A 23,971-nucleotide genomic window follows, 5' to 3' on the forward strand; every position below is an offset into this window, starting at 1 on the left:
GGTAGGGTGTGATCTCCTAAAAGACTGCTAAATCCAAAGAAAGGCATTTAAGTTTTCTGGCCAGAAAAATAGAAAAGTGTGAAAGGCGCATGTTAGCGATTGGAGAAATAGTACTGTGTGAGCTTCTTTTAAAAAAAAAACTAGGGTGTACATGTAATCCCTAGGGTATACATAGCAGGTACACTGGCAGAGGGGATCCTTTTGATGTCCTTTCATTAAAGATTAACGATAAAGAATAGCTTCCAGTGTGGTCGTAAAATTCATTGGTCATTTAGGGCTTTTGAGTTTTGCGACTTTACCGCATAGGTGTGGCATCCTGTGATTGAGATCTGGGTGTGGGGAAAAGAAGGGTAAATAGGTTGTTAACTGTTGTTTATCTATAGTTAGATAATTCCTGTGTTCCCTATTAATAGGTTGTTAACTGTGTTTGCCTTAGTAGCTATTACTGTGTTCCCTATTTTAGTATTGTTTAACCGTAGTATAGGTGCGTGAAAGCAGCCTAAAAGTTAACTCTGTCACCAGTCTCTTCTTTGTTGGAAGGTTTAGAGTAAGTGAAAATGGGCGCTAAACAGTCAACAAAGAAGGCAGACAATGAGCTGCCTCAGCAAGGTCTGACTGGGTCGGCCCTTCATATAATGCACACCAAGTACGGTGCATACGCAACAATGCACTGTACCATGTGAATTAAGATGACGAGTAAGAGAGTGAGGCCTTTCCCAAAGATTGGTAGCTTTAATGTGGAGATCTTAAATAACCTTAAGAATCACATATGTAGAGTGAAATCCTTGAAGAAAAGAGTGGAGTATAATGATTGTTTGAAACTCTGGCAGCATGAGAGTAACACGTGGGTTAATGGTATGAATGAGACGCAGAGTTGCGTCATGTGCACGACAAGGGGTGATGCGCACGTGACGCTGAACAGCGCCGCATGCGCACCACAGGAAAACGCAAACGTGCAGCACAATAGCGTTGCCAAAGATATCGCAATTCGCGCTTGCGCACCACCACCACCTTATGTGATGGGCGGTGAAGATACATTATCCACCAAAATTATAAAAATGTAACTGAACCAAGTAAGCAGCACCCGCATCTGAGTTTGTATACTGAAAATGTTTATGATGCAGAAAATGAACCTTTAGAAATGTCAGCCGTGTACCATGCTGTGCAATTGTTGAAAGTCCCTTCCCAGCAAGTACAGGCAGATTACCCATTAGCATCAGGAGTGGGGGAGGAATCCTTAGCCCAAAGGGGGGAGGCCTTAGTAGAACCCATGGTGGGGGAGGTTCCTGTAATAAGGGCGCAGGAAGCATTGACACCTACTGCTTCAGTAATGGAGGTTGCTAATGCTGTTCGCTGCAGTAATAGGATTAGAGGTATAGAAGTGGAAAGCATCCATCCAGTACGGACAATAATTGTTCCAAATGGAGTTGCGGATGCAAATGGTGTAATCCCCACAAGGGAAGTAGCGATGCACTGTCCATGGACACGGGCGGAACTACATTCCATTATGTCTGATTTCCCTGACAACTGGCAAAGTGTCAGCGTTTCATCAAGGACTTAGGCAATGCCCATGAGCCAACTAATAAGGGCTGGAGTGTGGTGTTAAGGCCATGTCTCCCAGAAGGTACAGATGTGAAAAAGTTTATCACAGCATGTACTCTGGATGTAGATGTCCTCTTGACTGATCAAGGTAATCAGGATTGCATTGCCCGCATAGTCACCCAGTTAGCCGTATTTTTCCCCTTAGTGGTTAACTGGAGTAAAATCTTTACCATTAAGCAAAAATAAAGTGAACCTGCAGAAGATTATTTTAATCAAGGGCTGCAGATTATCACTCAGTACACTGGGATAGAAAACATTAAGGATAGCACTCACTACAGGGAGATGATCATCACTGTTCTGATGAATGGTCTTAAGGATAGTCTAAAGACCAGAGTTCAGACCTCACCCCGGATGGAGAGGAATAATGGTTGACGTACTTAAGGAAACTGCTATTGAGCATGACAAGAACATACTCAGAAAGCACGAATCACAGAGCGAAAAACTAATGGCTGTCAGTATACAAGCTCTGGAAGATATGCATTTACAGCCACAAGACACTTATCCATCTGCGCAGTTACAAGTACTTAACACATATCACCCCTTTGCGCAGTCACACATACCACAACCATACTATACTTACCACACTCAGCCACAAAACAATTTTCATCCTCAATCTAAGCTCCCATATCCATCCCCACAGCCATTCCCTACCTATAACCCTCAACACAAAAAACAACAATTTCCCAGAAATAGTCAAATCCGTACACAAAAAACGTGCTTTAATTGTAACCAACCGGGACATTTTAGAAAAGACTGTAGAGTCATACTACAGGGACCACCTAACCAGGAAAATGTAAACCTATCCCATAATATCAAAAATGATCAGTTAAACCCTGCCCACATAATTGCAGTAAATGCTCTGGTGGGTCAAGATAGTCAACTATAGGGATAAGGTCATACCTGTAATCTGCAGGCAGTCAGGATAACTGGAAGTACTAGAGAAGAACCAATAATAAGGGTTAATGTAGCTGGTACTGAACATTCCTTTCTTGTAGATACAGGGGCGACCAGGTCAGTATTAAAATCCCCTTCTAATTTGCGAATTACTAACAAGACAGTGTCAGCAATGGGTGTAACAGGTGATCTACAGCATTATCCTTTAACTGAATCTATGGAAATTTCTATTGACCCATTGCATGCCAGACACTCTTTCCTTCTGGCAGCAACGGCCCCTACTAATCTCCTAGGAAGGGATTTATTGTGCAAGATGGGATGTGTCATCTATTGTACCCCTGATGGTATATTTATGGATGTACCAGAAAGGTTCGCACATGAGGTAAGGGATGTGCTAGACACTCCCCAAAGGTTAATGCTGCACACTACCATATCAGAACAATGTCCAGCACAGGTAAATGATATGTTAGCACAAATACCTGATTCCCTTTGGACCAAGGATGGACAGGACACTGGGTTAATGGCAAATGTAGCTTCCATAATAGTAAACTTAAAAAGCGGTAGGCAAGCTCCAAAAATTCCTCAATACCCGTTAAAACAGGAGGTAGAATTAGGGGTTTATCCCATAATTGAACGATTATTACAGCAGGGAATTTTAGTCCGTACAGCTAGTATAGCCAACAGTCCCATCTTCCCTGTGAAGAAGAGTGGTGGGAGGGGGTAGAGGCTCGTACAAGCCCTTACAGGGGTTAATAAAGTGGTAGAAAGCCAATTCCCTGTAGTGCCAAACCCAGCTGTCACCCTGATGCAAATTCCACCACATGCAACCCATTTCTCTGTCATTGATCTATGTTCCGCATTTTTCTCGGTTCCGCTACATCCTGACTGTCAATATTTATTTGCATTTACATATAGGGGGGTACAATACACATGGACACGACTACCCAGGGCTTCATAGACAGCCCCAGTATTTTCAAACAGGCCTTACACGATTGTTTACAGTCTTTCCAACCTGCCAATGGATCTGTTCTAATACAATATGTGGATGATTTATTGTTATGCTCTGATTCGTTTACGTCATGTTTAAATGATACTAAACTTTTACTGCATCTCCTCTCGAACACAGGGCATAAGGTTGCTAAGGACAAGTTACAGCCGTGCCAGACCAAGGTCAAATACTTGGGACACTGTCTCACCCAGGGCCTACGACATCTGACTACTGACCGAATCCACGCCATACAGACCATGGCACTGCCGCGAAACCAGCACCAGATTTGTACCTTCCTGGGCATGTGTGTATATTTTAGAACATGGATACCAGGTTTCTCTATTCTGGCTTTACCATTGCAGGAGTTAGTCTCTTCCACCAAACCAGACATTGTCTTGCATACTGAAGAGTCAGAGCAGGCTTTCCTTAATCTTTAGGATAGTCTAACAAGAGCACCTGCATTAGGGATTCCATATTACGAAAAACCTTTTGACCTGTTCTGTACGGAAGCCACTGGTTGTGCTGCAGGTGTCTTTACACAAAAACATGGTGATGCCAATAGACCAGTAGCATTCTACAGTGCCCAGTTGGACACTGTGGCGAGATCACTCCCAACGTGTTTAAGAAGTGTAGCTGCAACCGCTCTCTTAGTAAATAAGAGTGAGGACGTAGTGTTAGGCCATGACTTGACAGTTCATACACCACATGCAGTCTCTGCATTACTAAACTCTGCCCAGACTAGACACGTTTCTTCCGCTAGATTCACGAAATGGGAACTAGCACTGATTGCTCCCACGAACATAACTATAAAAAGGTGTAATACTCTAAATCCTGCTACATATTTACCTTCCACCAAAGGGTGGAAGGTAAAAGTGAATCATTGCCAATGGTAGAAGGTGAGTTTGGTATAGGTATTGATGTGCATGATTGTATGGACTATCTCAATCAAAATTTTACAGCTAGGCATGACATAAAAAACATACCACTAGAGAATGTTAACTTAACGTTATACACGGATGGGAGTTGTCATAGACAGACTGACACAGGTGAGTTATGTACAGGTTATGCTGTCGTAGATGACAAAGATGTCATAGAGGCGGAACCACTGGGTCCACCACATTCAGCTCAGGTAGCGGAGCTTGTAGCACTAAGGAGAGCATGTGAGTCGGCAGAAGGAAAATCTGCCAATATCTACACTGACTCCAGATATGCGTTTGGGGTGGTGCATGATTTTGGTGCCCTATGGCATTTGAGAAATTTTATGACAGCAGCAGGCACACCAATCGCACATGCACATCACATTAAACGACTATTGACTGCAATCCAGCTACCCAAGACCATAGCTGTCATTAAATGTAAGGCTCATACCTGTGAGGACGATCCAGTATCATTGGGTAACAATAGGGCTGACAAAGCTGCCAAATTGGCAGCAGGGTTAAAGTATAATCAAATGTATAGTGTGATGTTATTTGAAACTGTTGATGCACAGAAGCTGGTTGAAATGCAGGAAGTATGTACCTTACAGGAAAAGGCGAGCTGGAGATCCAAGGGATGTGAGCAAGAGTCCTCTGGGCTATGGAGAAGTGGACAAGGGAAGCCAGTAGCCCCTAAGGCATACTATCCTAGCTTGACTGAAGCAGCACACGGTCTGACTCACCTGGGCAAACAGGGTATGTGCAAATTAGTGAAAGCATACTGATATGCACCTGGCTTCTCTTCCCAAGCAGAGAAAAGAGCAATGTCCTGTTTGACCTGCTTAAGGAAGAATGTAGGAAAAACAATACCTACCGAACCATCTTACATCCCTCCAGCAGATGGACCTTTCCAGGTTATACAGATTGCTTTCATCCAGTTACCACCTTGCAGGAATTTGAAGTATGTATTGGTTTGTACAGATGTGTTCTCTAATTGGGTTGAAGCATATCCAGCTGCAACTAATCCTGCTGCATTTACTGCTAAGAAGATAGTTCAGGAATTTTTGTGTAGGTATGGTATCCCTAGAGTAATTGAAAGTCATAGGGGTACCCATTTCACGGGAAATGTCTTTCAAAGTATGTGCAAGTTAATGGGTATTAATAGTAAGCTTCACACCCCATATCGACCACAGGCCAGTGCCAAGGTGGAGAGAGTGAATGGTACAATTAAGAATAAATTAAGTAAAGTCATGGCTGAGACTGGATTGGGATGACCAGAAGCCTTGCCTCTTGTACTCCATAGTATCAGGACCACTCCTAGATCCCCTCTTAATTTATCCCCATTTGAAATATTGTTTGGGAAGCAATCTCATATAATTGTAAGCCCTCAGGAAGATTTAAAATGTAACAATGAGGTTACAGTGAGGTGCCTTATAAAAATGAGTAAGCAGCTCAAACAACAGCAACAAAAACTGAAATTGCTATCACCAGATATGCCTGAAATGAACTGTCATGATGTTGAACCTGGAGAGTATGTAATGATTCGAAACATTTTACGTTCAGGTTGCTTGACTGATCACTGGGAAGGACCATACCAAGTGCTACTGACAAGTACAACATCTGTGAAAGTAGCCGAGAGAGACATCTGGGTCCATTCCAGCCACTGTAAGAAAGTCAACGATCCAAAGGAGATCAAGGGCGGAGGAGAGACAGAAAACGTGGACCTGTCTATTGAAATCCTGTTCCGTGAAAGCTATTAACTGTATCAGTAGTATCTGAACGAGGCTGGTAAGACCCTGTGTCTGGTAATGGAGTTTCAAATTGTGATTGCTGTTGTTTATCCTTCCAGGGTTCATCTCATGCTCTTTTGCTTCAGGGTGTCCTGGTTCTGTGCTGGTGATCAAAGAATGGAGAGAGGTTGATAACGACATCAGTAGAATGGAGTTGGGAGATGGAGATCTACTAACACAAGGGCGGTACCTTACCAATCCTGATACTGTTATTGTTGATAACCCTGATAGCTTGGAAACTCGGAGACAATGTGAAGGTTTATCATCTGAGGACTTGTGTATTTGTAGGATGTGTGGGTCCCTAGTTGATGAGAGATGTATTCAACGTTGCCAACCTGGGTATAAGCAGTATTGGGGTGGACATCCTTTAGAGGATTATCATACCATGGTGGGCCGTGTCCTTAACCAGACCGACTGTTGGGTATGCTCTCATATTCCCCAGGGACAGCAAAATGTAGGGTTAGTGCCATTCCCCCTAAATGTCACAGAGATCTTGGGGTTACAAAAAGCAAAAACACTGGATGGGAAATTCTTGATGTCCAAACCACCACACTTTAGACTTCATCAATACCAAGTGGATAAATCCCTGTTATGTTTTAACATCACTAACTTCAAGAGACCAGGAAGTTGGGAAGCAACAGGGAATAATCAGACGATGACTTTCTCCTTAAGAGCAGATAATGAGCCATTAAATTTTGAATTGTTACACTCAATTAGATCAAGTGGGAGACACTTCCGGTATAGATATACACGTGGTGACACCCAGGATATGGTTGGTAGTGTACCAGAAGGGTATTGCGCTCTAGTTATACTGCCAGAATCTTGTTTTAACCAGATGGGAGAACGTGGGATAGGAACATTTGCTAGGGAAATGTGTTCCATGATAATGATACATTCTATCCCATATATCCTCCCTGACGATGTGTATTTTATATGTGGTAGAAAAGCATACAAGTGGCACTCTCCGAGTTCCAGTGGTTTGTGTTATCTAGGAAAAGTACTTCCTGAGATCATGACTGTTGCACATCATGAAATGATCGGTATTCACAAGAACGTACCTTCCCCATATCTTCATACACAGTATGAAAACAGGAACGAAAGGAATATGGTTCCTGGTGAAGTGCATAGAGCCACTCAGATGATTAGTGAAATGACTGGCTTTCAATTCCTAGTTGCACTTGATACCACCAGGATCGCTCGGGGGTCATTAAATTTTAAATACATACAAGACCATGGCAAATTGATAGATAATATCACTGAGCTATACGATGATTCATTTAGATATACTGGAAAGGAGTTACAAGCGTACAAGAAAGAACTGGTCCAACATAGACTAGTGCTAAATTATTTAACAGCTGTCACTGGAGGGTATTGCGTAACCCTGGCCACCCAGTTTGGTGTTAAGTGTTGCACCTACATCACTAATAGCATTAGTGACCCCAAGGAGGTGATATACCGGAAGATTTACGAAATTCTGCAGCTGAAATGGGAATTTCGTAAGAACCATAATGCTTCAGTGGCAGAAGTAGAGGAACAGGTAGAAGAGTGGTCCTCATGGTTGAACCCTGTTAAATGGTTCTCGGGTCTAGGAGAATGGGTTCAAGGACTAATTGCAAGTGTAGGAAAACTCCTGATCCTAGTATTAGTAGTCATCTTATTAATTGGCATGTGTGTTAGATGTGTTCCTGCAGTTATGAAATGTGGGAAAGGTATTTCTAAAGGTAACAAGGAAACTGAAATAATGATGGTAGTTACCCATGATGCTGTGAATACTAATGTAACTAATACCCTACATTATAACCCTGAATTAGAGAGTACGATCTAATGATTGCTTGCATGTTGCCATATATGATAAAGTATTGTCAATGTTTCTTTAGTACACCCTAGTTCAAATGTAGTTCGACCTTCATAGGCTTGATGAGTTCCCACATCCTGACAATGGTCTCGTATATGATCCACTGAGTGCGTATGAGGGCTGTTTTACCCCACCTGGAGACACACTGCTAATGGTTTAAATGACCACACGGAGTCATATCGTTAAGAACATTGAACAATACTTTATAATACAGTGTCTGCCTGAAATAAGATCCAAATGGTAGTAGAAGCCCCATAAGAACGCGTACCTTGTAATAATGTGATTTGGATTTGTTTAGCAGTGCATAAAAATTTTATTAATGCTATTTCAAAACATCTTAAAATTAAGTCTCTACATAATTCAAGGCTATCTTTATGGTTTAGGTGCATCCCCACATCTATCCAATGATCTGGTCTGTGGTGTGCACATAAAGTTAGTTTTATGTCCTTCCCCCTGAAGTGCTTCATTGATGGTTAACAATTACCAACTTAAGCCATCTCATAAAAATAACATTGACTAATATTTTATAGAGTATGGCTTGACAGATTAAAATTATAGATAATTGCTTGCGTATGGTGATAGCGTATAGTTGCTATCAAAGGGTGGACTGTCGAAGCCAAATAGATTGTAAGCAATCGCATAATTGTGCATAACCCGATTCACGATATTCAGGACGATTTGATTGTCCGCAGTCACTTCTTAAAATCATTCATGCTCCCAATGCACATTTGCGCACGCACCCGTGCGCGATTGTGATCCCAATGCGCATGCAATCATCCAGTAGTGCACACATCCCCATACAGCTGCCCCACACCATATTGTGAATGGCACACCACGCTACTCTGAGACTGGGCGCTCGGCGCCATTTTAGATTAAATAAGTTAATATGGCAATATCTAAATAATGTATTGTACATCAATCGCACAGCAAGCTTTTTAATAATCCTTTCGAAAACCTCACCACAATGAACTGTGTCCCATTCTACCAATAATCCAATGCTGAGTACACCAAAACATAGCTTATATTTACCAATGCGCATAGTGCTAAATAGCACATACACAAACTTCAATAACATACAAACTGACACAGCAAATGTTCCATATAAAGAATATCATATTATAATAGGATGATGACCGAATGATATATGTTGAACACTAGATATATGATATCTGACCCCAGGAATGAGATAAACTGGTCGTGTATGGTACCTACCGATTTCCTTATGTCTCCACAGGATTATGGATCAGACAGCATGAATATCAGAGGAAACACCGACAAGTTATGAAGATCTGGAGGATTCATATTATTTACTGTACAACTTTGTATGCATTGGCCCTTTGAATTAACAAACCTAGGGCGGGAGATTAGAAACAATGGGATCCTCTAACATAGTTCAGCCCCTAGTGACACCAAATGTATACTAACCATTGAAGTGCTGCATTTACTGTGACTCATAATAAATGCCAATGAGCCCGCTTGGTTGTTTTACAATTGAATCTAAAGTGAATAAATACCGAGCCCTGGTTGAGTTGCTTACTCATACATTCCCATTGAATGAGTGGCAGCATCTTGGAGACGACTGTAATTCCTGGACCAGTGCGCTTGCGAATCGTGTGGTAATTGTATCATTTATTGTTATTTACTGTACTTTGGCGCTCATTGTTTACAATATAATATTTTTTTGTGCGTCGGAAACACAAACTCTTGAGTGTGACTACGTTATTTATGTTAGTAAACTAGCGATATATGTGTTCCTCTAAGACAACCAATCTCTCTCTCTCTCTTCAGTAATGTAATTTTAGATTTGTTAAATCCACCGCAATTACTATGCCATCGCAGCACTACATAAGGACACCCGCCTTACACACATCCGTAATACTTAGCAAGACTGCAAAACCATCGATAACATTGAGTACAATAACAGCCTCACGCACACTTACACAGGCTCTGAACTTATTCAGGAATTGCTAACCTCATCACACGCAGTGACTACACAAGCTGCGTATGGCATCGCGGTGGATGATTTATGCACACCCATGCAACAGCATTCAACAGCACTGACATGCCTGCATTTAGCAGACCACCCCCCCGTCACTACCCCAAATGGTACTTCCTGTCAATCACTCTCCGATGGGTCTGCATAGTCACGTGCACTGCAATGCATTTGAATGTGCAGAACACAACAATTGGCCGATTGCGTGTGTAATCGCAGTTGCGATCCTTGCTGAATCAGGCCCAGAGTTACTAAAGGAGTTAAATATGGGTTGAATAACTTCCCTAAAATAAATGGTATATGTTGTTTACAAGCTGCACTTTTCATGTAACAGATCCAAATTGTCAGCTGCCTCAGAGCAAGAATATCAAAATCTTGTTCTTTTTTCAACCTCAATAACAATATAACTATATATAGCTATATCATGCATATGAATTTATGCATCTTGCAAGATAGGTGATTTTTGGTTGCAGCTCCATTTCTTGAACTTGATTATAGCACTAATGTTTGACATCACTAAGAATGGTGTAAAAACTGGCCTATAATCTTACATACATTTCCCCTATAGCAGTAGGATGTGTAACTATTAGTCCACTCATATAACAAAGAAATACTGTCCTTTAACTTCTTTCTTTTCTGTAATGTTTTATGGCATTATGCAAGCATTATAACCCATATACCCCGATTCCTGCAGGGAATATTTCAAAATATAGAAAAACTAAGGAGGAGCATAATTATTAAGCATATTTTGGAAGATTTCTGCTAGATAAGAATAGGTTTAGTTTTAAAAAACTGAACCCATCCGAATTTTGCATATCAGAGTACTTCCGAGCCTGGGCTTTGGTTTTTCCCAGTAGTTTCAGTATCCAAAATGAGGCAAAACGTCATCTTCGTTGGAACACGTGTGTTTTAGATTCAATGAAAGTCCCTCACTTGGATGCCAGAGGTTTAGGGTTCGCTGTGGACTGCAACTAAGCACTGCTGTGGCAGACTGTGAAGTGCAGTGTGCTGTCTGCAGCCCTAAGGAGACTGTGTCAGTGAAGGGCTGTGGGGTGCAAACACTACTGTGGCACTACTGCTGTGGCTCTAAAGATCTTTGGGGTGCAGCACTAAGAACTGTGTCAGTGAAGGGTTGTATGGTGCAAGCATTGCTGTGGCTGGGTCAGACTGTGAAGGGCTGTGGGTGCAGCATTATGAGGCACTGTGTTATAAGATCTGAAATCAAACTGTTACATAATAATGTTCATTAGGTGCCAATGTAAGAGGTGGTGCGGTGCAGTGCCTGCTGCCATGCAGGTGTACTTCCGTTCCTTACCTTGCGTCGCACCCTGTCACCTTCAAGTCGTGTGTTGAACAGACGGTCCTGGAACTCCCAAACTGAACACGGACACGATGATCTAGGAGGAAGGAGACGGTGTGAGTGCCGTCCCTCCTCACATCGACCGACACGCCCTACCAAACCAAGGGATAAATTCAGATTTTAAGTGAAGATCATCATTGGCACTTTTGGCCTCAGATCCCGAATTTTCACCTATCGGTACTCATGCACCAGGTGAAGATCCGTCCTTGCACCGGGTTGCAAGGTTCACTGTCCGCCCAGAATGAAGGAAGGATAGGTAGTGACAAACAAACAGGGAGAGACAATACACACAGATATTTCTCACTATGTCCACTCTTTGTCTTCGTCTGCTTACTCGCCTACAGGTCCCTGTAAGGAGATACACAACACAGCCGTGCAGGGCCTAAACCTAAGTCAAGCAACTACACATACTAAAACGGCATCACCCTCAACCTACAGTGTGTGTAGTGTGACAGATATAACAATAACTAAACATTTGCCATGCACGGAACACCAATCACAGACTCTAAGTACACAAGAGCAAAACACGGTGCTGTCCCTTTAAATGTCTGCTACCTACCTATCCAGAGCTGGCCAGCTCCTCTTCTCGGTGACTGGGGAAAACACTACCTGATTGGTGGGAGCCGGACAGCTCTCCACCACTACTCACACCTCTAATCATCTATGCGGGGCTACTTTTCTATATGAGTGGCACATCTAATGGGCTCAGGGCCCTGGGCCTAATGCCCAGGGTCTTACCAGTGGCTCAGGGCTTATGCCTGCCTACTGCAGGGTACACGAGGGACTTGGGCCTACTGCCCAGAGTCCCCTTTCCAAAATGTGGCTCAGGCCTATGGGCCTGCCTAAAGATGGGGCTTACTATATAGGGCCTAGTGCCCTCCTGTATGGGTACCGGCCTATGCCTGGTTTATGGCCACAGGTCTGGTGCCCGCCTACTATATTGAATAGTGACCTGGGCCTAGTACCCAGGCCACTTACACCTAATTAAGGGGAAATCCTTTTACGGGGCCTAATGCCCGTTATTGTGCCCCAGGCCTTGTGCCCGCCTAGTTGCGCATGGGCCTAGTGCCCGACTATGCGCCACAGGCCTAGTGCCGACAACCCTGGTGGTCTAGGGAGGGGGTATAAGGTAGGCCTCACGGAGGGCTTACCTGATCCGTTGGAAGAGACTGCTGGGGGGAACTTTGTGAAGCTCTTTTGCTTCCCTCCCCCGCAGTCCTCTCCGGTCCTCAGCCGCATTCTTTGGCCGCTGGCCTGTCCTGACAAGTGGTGCCGCCTCTTCTTTTCTTCTTCCAGTCGGCGCTGCCTGTCTTCTCTCTTGACAGCGGCATCTTCTGGCCTCTTCTGTGGCCGCCGCCCCTGTTGACGCGCCAATCTTCTGCTCTTCAGGAGGTCTTCTCTCCTCCCTCTCCGCCGCCGAACTGCCTTTTCCCGCTCTGCGCCATGTAATAAAAGACGGCACGAGTGGGTGGGACTGCACCAATGATTGTTCTTAAATAAGTCACCAACTTATAAACATAAATCGATACAAAAAAAACTATCTCACCTGTGCTCTAGATTGTACCAGTAATTTTTATAATTCACATGTGGTGGTGTCATGACTTCAGCTCATTTCCAATGACATGCTACTGTACATATATATGTAAACAAAAAAGGAAACAAAAACTTGCAATAGTATAATACTGCTAGAAGGTATCAACTCCTCATGTGAGTCACTCAAGAGCAGTTATAAAGTCCCATCCCATCAAACCCCCAAATTCCAATCTAAGTACCCACACACTGATAAATTACTCAACCATGAAGACTCTTACATGTACGTCTACTTGCACAAAAGTGGTTTATGTGCTTGTCACCACCTTTGTGTGGTGACTGTGTGCTGTGTGGCAATGTATCATAAATGTGCTATAGTCTTTCAAACTGCCGTGCATTTATGCTACTGCTTTGTCGCTTAGTTTAGCCAGCCAGCCTTTGGACAAAATTGGTGTACAATATTGTGAGCTGTGATGTGGTCAAAATATACAGGAAATTACAGGAAAATACTGATTGACAGGATGCCAGCTGTCAGTACACTGACAGCGGCATCCCCATGGTTCAAATCCCAACAGGTGAATGGTAAGTAATGTTCCCCTGTCCTATTTTACCCCCTAACCCTGTTTTCCTGCACCATTATACTAACCCTCCCTACCCTTCACCCTAACCCTCCCGGTAAGTGCCTAAACCTAATCCTCCCCTCTTAGTACCTAACTATAACCCTCCCCCTTAGTGCCTACCTCTAAGCCCCCCTAGTGGTGCCTCAACCTAACCCCACCCCTGCCCGGGGGTTGAGTCACATCTCTAAATTCTGCATTAATTAAGTTTCCCCCTTAGATTTTATAAGGGTATTCCTGCTATCGCTCTATTTTTAATCACCACAGGAGTCTATATAGAAATTTATGGGGGCTGCAAAATGTATCACAATTGGCTCCTGATAGCTAATGCCTATGGTGTACAATAGTCTACAATGTTGCAATTTTTGTCCGTTTGAAAATTTGTGACCCATTGGTTGCACATACCAGATGTGTCCACATACATACAAAATACACCTAAACTCTAGACATACAGTATGGCAAAATTTGCCATGCCTTTGAATTTGCGAATTAGCCACACCTTGTGATTGCTACTTTATATGAATACTTTTGCAGGGAAAAAAATTTGGGATCCATTGTAATGGCTACTCGTCATGGAGTACCTTAGCCACGATTGCATCTCGTGCCAAATGAAGCAAAGAAGGAAAAGTGTATGAGGACACATCTGTACACAGTAACTACATTGTGAGCCCATGTCCATGCATGCACTTCTTAATACACTGCCCCAATAAATAATTTATAATTGCTGCAACATGTAACAATAAGAAATACTTAGCAGGGCTTTTATGCAGTGATCGCTAAATATGTTATTACATAAATAGATTTTGTTTATGTTACATCCATGAGACTTTTAAGCAGCATTCTGGCTTGCTTACTCATCTCCTCCACTACCTGATGCACCTCTCAAAAAGCATACGATAATAGGTCAGTAAATTACACAGGGCTCTATTTATTAACATTATTTTGACTAAAATAAAGTGAAAAGGGGTGTTTTCACACCCTTTTCACATTATTTTAGTATCACCTATAGTTATTACAGGGCAATTGGAGTAGAATTTGTAAAATCTACTCCAACCCCTAAGTATCGCTTATTTTTAGTAATCAGATCGCATTTCCCATAATTGTAATGGGAAACGTGATCCGACCAGAGTTACTAAAAATAAAATGTGAAAAAAATACCTAGGGAGGCCCTGTGATAATAACGCCACCTGGAGGTGGCGCTATACAGGGTCTCCCCCAGGTTACCTGACTCCTGCTCTGCTCTAATGGGGAGAGCAGAGCCGGGAGTCTGTCCCAGTAATCAGCTGTGTGGTCTAAACAGACCGCAAGCTGATTCACAGCAAAAAAATAATAAAAAAATAGTAAAAAAAAAAATTTACTTACCTGACTCCAGGGACCAGTGGTCGGGGCTCCGGGTGATGTCCTCCCTCTGGTCACCTGGTCTCCTATAATGCACAGTGGCCTGGTCATTAGGTGATCGGGTCCCAGTGCAGTATGGGATATCACCTGACCGGAGGCATGGAGGACATCACCGGAGGCCCGGATCATGCAGGTAAGTGTAATTAAGGGAGGGGGGGTCGCGGGGGGTCTGCAATCATGGGGGCGTGGCTTAGCACAGGGGGGCGGGGCTAGGCGCCGGGGGGATAGAATTTGCGGCCGGTCGGTGCATGCGTGGGCACTTTGTCACGGTATCTTTTCTGAAAATACCATGACTAGTGCACAGATGGGATTTGCAGGGACAGAACTTTATCGCAAGCTCTATCCCTGCAAGGCATTTGTAGGAAATCCCTTTGATATTGCCTGAATTCACAATGCGAATTCAGTCATTAATATCACACTACAATCTGCATTCAATATGCGTATTGTAGTAAATAAAGCCCACACTCACAGAAATCTTCACCTTGCATCTGTGTATGAGAGGTCTACTGGCTAAATTTACTAAAGTTTCACATTTTTAGCAGTTTTCAAACCACTGGATTTTGACTGAGATTTTGTCCTCCAAGCCACAGAATTATTGTCCAGCTGTTTGTATGGTAAAAACTCAAATCGTCAGTAATATTTATTTGTGTGGCAGTTTGAAATCCCCTAAATCACGTGGATTTAGGGAAGTCACATGAATTTCAAGAAGTAGCTTCATTAATGGTGTGTGCTATATGACATTTGTCCTGGCCCTCAAGAGTTACACTTTAGTTACCCTTAGTGGCTAAACCCGTCTAAAGTTCAGGTTTCAGCACCCAAACTTCTGTTTGGGCAACCAAACCATGGACTTTTCGTACATTTCTTCTCGCCACCTGAGAAGGCTGCGAGAACAAATGTGTCTCCTACCGCTAATGAGCGCCCGTGGAGCAGCAATTGAATTCCCCCCTATGTATTTTATTTATTTCATGTGGAGGCCTGTGTTTGTTTTTTCCTATCAGTGCCAATGTGTGTTGCTGGATTGATGGGGCAGGGGGCAAGAAGCTGGAAAAACAGAGGACAGGAGGCTGGAGAGACACAAGGGGCAGGAGGCTGGAAGGAATACAGATGGCAGGAGGTGACACAGGGGGCACAAGTCTTGTTGAACCACTGTTGTATGTTGATGACATTGCTTATATTCCTACAAAAACAGACCTTTTCCGGACCATGAGATCCCCTACATGAATAATGAATACCGACTTAAGACTCTGTCTGCCCAGGGAGGATAAGTTTCTTCAGAGAAACCACCATATAGGTAATGTATATTTGGAATCAAAATAATACTTAATGTATATCACAATTTAAATACTATATCTTTCGTCTTCTGGTATGCTTTGTTAAATAATATATGCACAACATTAAGCTGTTACAAAATTAGATGCTGCTGCTCAAGGCAATACACCCACCCAGTAAGCTGTCATAGTCATGTAATCTTTAGTTTAACCAGTACCGCTTGTCCACATATCTGGTAAAATGGAATCAAGATGAAATTGGGTAGCAGGGACACATGACCTCAATTAACTGTCTAAAACCAGACGCATTGATGGTGAATATTGGACGCTTATCTAATGCTAGCATTGCCATCATGTCTTCAGTGATATGCTCTGCAATTGGATGGTAGCTTTCCTACTTGCTTCCTCTTGCAAAGGATTGTTTTACAGGCAATTGTTATGTGAAACTACTAGTCTACTTGGTCCCCTTCTGAGATGAAGATTCATTCTTAACAGCAGCTGCAGCCCTAGCATGCAATGATTTTTCTGGGGAATACTGGATAGAGGGGGAGTCAGTTACCTTTCACAAATTGGATGCAGGAAGACTACCTCTGATCAGGAACCGATGAGGAGATTGATGGTGAGGAAGATGATGGCAGTGGAGATTGAATGTGCTATGCTTTTTGAGATTCACCCAAATAATTTGCATGAACTCGCTGTAAATAACGTAACAGGGAGGAGGTTCCTAGATGGCTAATGTCCCTATCTTTACTTACTTTAACTTTGTAAATGGTACAGATGTCTTGACAAATGTCAAGTTTGTGTAAAAATAATTACAGACAAAAGAGGTGGCTTTTCTGGTCTTATGCCCAGTTACGAGAATGGCTCTTTTTCTTCTTATTAAAGGTTATTTTTAACTCAGTGCCTGAACAAACAACACAGTGCCTAGCCCTGAACACACAGCACAGTGTCTCACAGTGCTCCCATGCTGTGTTTTTTTTTTAAATAATACTGTTCCCCTCTAACACAGTGCTCCTAATGGTGTTTTTAGTGTCTGGTCCTGAACACACAACACAGTGCTGCAGCCTACAATCCACAGTACTTCTATTGCATTTTTTTTAAAATGAAACAGTCGCCCTTTAACACAGTGTTCCTAATGGAATTTTTTATTGCCTGGCTCTGAACACACAACGCAGTGCCTCACAGTGCTGCAGCCCACAGTCCATTGTGCCTCAGTGTTTCTATGGCATTTTTTTATGATACAGAGCCCCTTTAGACTTTAACACAGTGCTCCAGTCCTAACAGTGTTTTTTAGTTCCTGGCCCTGAACACAGACACAACACAGTTCCTCAGAGTGCTGCATCCCATAGTCCACACTCTCTCCCTCTGATCTCCAATCTCGAGAGTGGGCCTTTTATATGCAATCCAAAACACACAAAATTCGGCTCCGGGAAAACAAAGTTTTGCCTCATTTTGGGAGCCGAGCTTGGCGGAAAGAACCAAACTGAATATCAGTTCAACTTGGAAACCCCTAAGTTCGGGTGTGTTCAGTTTCCATGGAAATCGAACCACTCATCTCTAGTTCTGCTATAGCTGAGGTTTGCGGGAAATGTATTATTACTTTAAACAAGATGTACACTTTAACTGCCATTCACATGGTATACTTAGAATTTATCCTAAAGAGTCAACAAAATCAATTTTCATGCAATATAAAGAAGCAAATCAGCAAGGACATATAATGTCAAATGACTGTAGAGTTATAAAGAAGCTTGTGGCTACAGAGCATTAGAGGTCACAAAATTGAGTAGCCATGTACTTATCTGCCAAAGCTACAATTACAGTTTTCTTTCCTAACTTGCACTAAACTCATGTGCTTACCTGCAGTTACCTCCAAAATGGTGTAGTGACCCTCTAAGGACAGGAATGACGCCTCTGAATAAAGAACAGAACACAATCAGTACTTCTCCTCTTTCCCACTAGGCATAAAGAAAACCTTAGGGGTGATAGCCCTTTTTACTGGGATGGTTTAGAGGTCATCATAGATGCCCACATCTACAGAGAACTAATGTGGTCAGGTGAAGTGTGTTTTATCTTCCACTAGCATGCAAAGACCACCAAAGCTAGTAAGAGATTTGCTAGGCCCTCATAGTGTGCCACCCCGCTAAATTATTTATTAACAAGAAATAAGTGGCAACGAGACTACTGAAAACTATACGTACTCTCTAATCTCTATCCTAATCCAATAAAATAACTATACAAGAATTCATAACACTTAAATATCAGTCTAGCAATGCCCCTTCTTAATGACACAGACAATAAAGGTCACAATATTTGTCAAAGAGCAACACTCTTTAGGTAACCTTTTAATGGTTTCCTCAATTTAGTTTATTATGAAGGAGAGTGGACAATCCTGTCCCTTGGATAAAATTGCACAGAGATAAATGTCCTGCTGACACTCCACAACCTATGGCTGTAGGACCTAACACTAACTCCAATCAGAAACGAAGAAGCTCCAACCTCCAATTTGCTCTATATGGTGGTATGCCAAATGCCTGCCACACCAGTTTACCCTGAATTTTCCTATGCATTTGGCAGTCTTTTTATATAGTCATTATCAGTAGTTAATGCTCTTTTTTTTAGATAAATTTATTTATGATAGAAAAATAGTCAGCATTTGGCCTAATGCCCTAATCAAATGTGGCCAGTGGGGGAGCAGAATATGAGCCTAGTGCCTTTATGGCAACAATCTAGTTAGAGAGAGAGTAGAGCCTATTGTCCATTATGGCAATGAAAACAGGAAATAGTGTTCAGTAAGGATTTACCTGTGCCAAATTAGCCACAAGCCTTATGCCCAAATGTGCATTATGGGCCTAGTGACCAATATGAGGCCCGAATCCCAGTGGTTTACTGAGAATTAATGGTAGGACATTTTAGGGCTCCTACTCAGTCTCTTGGGTGAGGCAGAAGTAAGGAACTTCATAAAGCTTTTTTTCTTCCCACCACTGGAAACCTCTTCATTCTTTGGTCTTCCACTTTCCTCTTGCTGACAGCCACTGTACTAATGCTCTTCTGCAGTTCTGGGACATTCTCCTTTTGATTTTAGCATCTTCTGGCTTTTCTTTCTTCTGTTGGGCATTTTCTTTCTTGATTGATGCTTTCTCCCAGCCTGCAATTCTTAACTGACTAATGTAAGCCACCACGACGCGGTGGAGCTATCATGCAGTGAGCTGCAAATTGCAAGCTTATTGTTATGAAATCAAGTCCACTACAAGGGGACTAAGGGCCTGATTCAGAGCCGGATGCTCTGAAAGAGTGCTCGCTCTGAATCAGGGCCATCCCTCCTCCTTTTTGGAGAGGCCTCCGCCACCCACAGCTATAGCGAGCGGCCAAAATGATGGTCGCGATGGGCTTGCGACGAGACCCTGCAGCAGGGTCTCGCTGCCGCAAGCCCTGGAGTGCTTTTGGCTCTATCAGAGCCAAAAGCACTCCCACTGACATCACTAGTGATGTCAGTGGGGCCGGCCCCAGACGGTAGGCGTTCCCATGGGAACGCCTCCGTCTGGGCAGCCACGCCCCCGGCACACCCACCAAAGGGGGCGTGCTGTCAATCACCATGAACAGCACGCCCCCTTTGGTGCGAGACCCATAACGACGGCTTGGCCGTCGTTATTCGGGTCTTGCGCATGCGCACGACGGAGCCACCCCCGTCGTGCGCATGCGCACTTGGGCAACATCGACCCGCTTGCGAGCGCTCAGCGCTCGCGAGCGGGTCTGAATCAGGCCCTAAGTTCTACTCACCACTAATTCAAAGGATAATGGAAGCTCCTCCCTGATTGTCCTCCAAGTGAGTGTCACTTAGGATCCTGTGTCGGGTTTCCAAAGTCCCACTATGTGATCCCCATTACACAGCAGTCAATTAAAGTTTAAATCTGTTATCAGGGGCTAAAAGCAGTTTTGAGCTATTACTGATTCAATAGTGAGTCAAGTGGAAATCTTTACATTCCTTACTGATATTGGACTAACAACCTGCTGGGCATCTTCATCAGAGCTTTAAATCAAGGGAAACAACTGTGCCATAATTAGTAAATATATAAATTTCTATCAATGATGTTTAGCCTTAATATATGTGAGCACAGAATTTATAGTTGTTGGCACTGTGGATCTCCTTCTTGTTTACTAGGTGGGGTTTGATTGATAAACAATGCAAATGTATATGTAAGGATCGCTTTGAGGTCACATCTAAGAAATTCTATTTTAGTGTTTCTGAAGTTGTGCAGGTTAGGGTGGAACCTTGCATTTAAGATGGAGTTACAAAATAATCAGAATAATCAGATTACCACTTTACATGTTGGTGCTTTCTCCATCTCTGATGTGTGACAGGCCTGTAGGTTTATAGCAGTTCCTTGATACAGTGTGAAATGGAGAGTCCCAAAATCCTCATCTCTGGACAGATCAAGGTTAAATTCAATCTGATTTCAGTACCTAGGGCCCAGTCTTATTACTCACATACCAGGTAAACTTTGAATATATGATTTATTTTGTTATTGTAACAGTCTAACTTATGGGTCATTTACTATATTGTAATGTTAAAATATCAAAATAGTAGTTATAAAGTTGTAAATCCTACTTCATATCATTATCTAAATTATGTTGCAAAATTCTATTTCACACTTTCAAAGCTGTTAAGGGTAATTGATCAGAATTCTCGTACATATACATCTCTAGCAGACATGCTAAGTCTGACACATTATTAATTAAAAGGAGATACTGTAGGAGAGCTCATCAATGATATCATATATGAGCCATCAAAGTGCATAAGGAGTGGACACATTTATTAATGAAAATGCTGTCAATGGGGTCAGGGAAAAAGCCTTGCTATTTGTGATTGGAGTGCAGAGGATGGTTATGCCCAGTGGTGGCTCCAGTGGTAGGGCTGCAGAGCAGTCCAAAATTCAAATAGGGGAGCACACCAACTGCCAGTGAGTCCCAGCCAGTGATGTTTGGCAGCGTTTGGAATGGCTGTTGGTGTGGATCCCTTGTATGAATTTTGGTCTGCACTGCAGTCCCACCTATGGAGCCACCACTAGTCATGCCCATTGGATATTCTGATTACTTCATTATGCAGTAGAAATTACTACACTATACTATAGGTATTTTTCTTGGATTTTGTGTCAAATGGTGAGGTTTGGAGGTTTGGAAGTGTAACACCCACACCGGATTAAGTGGCATCAAGAGAGGCTTACCTGGAGTTCTTCCATCAGATAGTGGTAGGATTTACACTCATGCAGACTTGGATAGTGAAATGAATGAACTTTCTGCAGTTTTATTTAATAGTACAGAAACTTGTAAAGGATATTTACAATTAAAAATAATCTTTCAAGTCTACAGCTAATAGTAAAGACTTACACTAATAACAGCATAAAATACACTAATAACACCTTTAACAATGGTTCACACACTTTGGGTTGGAGTTTTATTAATCCGGAACGGTTCTGATCTTGTACTGAGAGAAAATGGATTAGTTTTATGCTTACGAACTGCTGTACATGCAAATAACTGAATAACTCTATTAGCAGATTATGCAGAAACAGGTTTCAAGACTTAGTGAGTTCACAAGTTCCTCAAAGTCTGGCCAATACCCCTTTCGTTGGTGCACGATTGAATACAAGGTTACTTTATGACTATAGTTCCCTGATAACTAATGATGGTTGGTAACGCTTCTTTGACACTTGTACTGACTCTGGCTCTGTCTCTTGTATGTTGCAAGCCCGGGCCTTTAGGTGGACTGATGCTGTCCCTGAAGATGACTATCACTCCCTAGGATGGATATTCTCTTTTAATTGTCACTTAATGTAGCTGACTCTGCCTAGCATCACCGTAATATCCTGACCTCACTCACAGCTCTTTTTATATCAAGCTGAATCTTGTCAGAACCCTCCATATTTTCGATGCAGTTTTTTAAATTATTTAGAACCTGAGTTTCCCTTTCCTGTCACAGTCTCCCAGGTTATATATATGTAACGAAGGTGTATTACAGCAGCAGTAAACTGTTAGGTTTTACCCACTGAGGTATCCTGTTATACTCTCCTGACAATTCAATTTGCCTCAGGTCAAGCATATTTATCAGTGGATCTGTTCAACCTCTGTTCCTTCTTAGTAGATAGGGTAAGTAGAGGAGTTGGCATTAATGTAGCTACTACTGGTAAAATGTTTTACTTGAGACATTTAGCTAGAACCTAGATATATCAGTTCAGTAGATTCTTCTACTAACAGATGATACTAATGCTGATCAGGACCATACAGTAGCTGTATAACTGTCTATTATGTCTGCAGCGTGTTGTAGTGAGGGGTGATGTGTATTTGGCTGACAGACCTGCTCCCTGTAGTACAGCTTCAGCACCTGGAACAGCAATCTCCCCTCCTCTCTGGCTCCCGGCTGTCAGTCACTCTGGAGGGGGGAGGATTTAGGGTGGTCCCGTGGATGCTACTTCCCTCTATGTACCCAGCTGCTTTCTGTCAGCTCCAGTTCCTGCACTCCCCTTATGGCTGCGGACCCTCTAAACCAGCCTCCGATGAGTCCTGCTCTCTTGTCCCCTCAGGCAGCTCACTCTGGGCCTGTCCTGCCCTCCGACCAACACGGATCGGATGTCACTCCCTCGACACCACCACCTGAGGTAAGGAACACTTAATGTAGGAGCTCCTTTCCACTTAACTGCCTCAGGCAAACTCCTCCAAACTGTGAACTGTCAGGCCTCTTTATAACCTCTCGTAGCACTCACTGCAGTGTCCAGCACAATTCCCCCCTGCAGTTAATGGTGAAGTTCATGCTGGGGCTGTTTCACAAAAGTCCATCACTCGCTGATGGGGGAGACCAGCAGGACAATATGAGGGCACCGGGTTATAGGTGCCACTATATTTCTACAGCCCCTCTTACATTAACATTAGGTACATATATGAACTGTTATTGCATTAAACCTAGAATATCTTGTATATATACTGTATATTAAGGTGTACATCAATTAATTTGTACATAACTAACAGGCTCTATAAGATTGAATAACTATTCCCTAACAGCCCATCAATTTCTTCTGGGGTATCACAGAAGTCCCACTAATTATCTTAAGCAAATTACAATTTGATAGGACCTAAGTCCATAATGAGAAAAGCCCTCAGGTTTGTCTATTGGCTGTCATCCTTCTGCAATTTATGCAAATGCCAATACAAATTCCTTCTGTTTTGTACATCTATTTGTCTGAATGTGCAAGGACTGAAATGCCCACTTTCAGCACCTGTACATGCAGTAATACCAATTTGTGCATCCATAGATGTCACCATTGGTCTCACCATCAAAATTTGTACCAGCTCTATGGTAGTTGCCATTTCTCCATCCCAATATGGCCTCCTATGTGAGTGGCCGAGCATCTGTGTATGCATCCACTTTCGACAACATGCCCACGACACTCCCATAACACACCCAAAAGACAGACCATCTCCATGAGTGCGCTAAGACATCTCTTTGTCAATGCCCAGGAACACCCATTAAATTTTTAATACACTTCTTCCTGCATCCTCCTGACAGTAAAACTGCGACTCTGTATGGACACCATCAGGACACATGCACGGTGCGACTTAAACACATGTACAGTAGCAAAAAATTGCTCCACCATATCCGACTTCATCAGTGGATCATGCCTATAATTCCATGTACATGATCTGAACACATAATTCTGTTGGGTGCACCTTCAGAGTTAATAACACTATTATTATAGCATAAGAGATTAAT

The 23,971-nt window shown here is 42.7% G+C and overlaps 1 protein-coding gene across 1 annotated transcript; it reads left to right on the top strand.

Annotated features, from left to right (window-relative positions):
* Nucleotides 1-557: 557 nt before the first annotated feature.
* Nucleotides 558-9,328, top strand: LOC148524514 (uncharacterized). The gene is made up of 4 exons (XM_088471932.1): nt 558-609; nt 1,125-1,373; nt 6,248-7,935; nt 9,278-9,328. Exons 1-4 carry the CDS (start codon nt 558-560, stop codon nt 9,326-9,328), a joined length of 2,040 nt encoding a protein of 679 aa, XP_088328058.1.
* Nucleotides 9,329-23,971: the final 14,643 nt, after the last annotated feature.

The sequence above is a fragment of the Taudactylus pleione genome, unplaced genomic scaffold, assembly GCF_031769625.1.
Source record: "Taudactylus pleione unplaced genomic scaffold, aTauple2 ptg000117l, whole genome shotgun sequence".
NCBI classification, from domain to species: Eukaryota; Metazoa; Chordata; class Amphibia; order Anura; family Myobatrachidae; genus Taudactylus; species Taudactylus pleione.

Coding starts and splice junctions, on each gene's coding strand:
- LOC148524514 (XM_088471932.1), top strand. CDS start 558: ATGGGCGCTAAACAGTCAACAAAGAAGGCAGACAATGAGCTGCCTCAG. Junction 610..1,124: donor CAATGAGCTGCCTCAGCAAG/GTCTGACTGGGT, acceptor TTTATGATGCAG/AAAATGAACCTTTAGAAATG. Junction 7,936..9,277: donor AGGAAACTGAAATAATGATG/GTAGTTACCCAT, acceptor ATGTCTCCACAG/GATTATGGATCAGACAGCAT.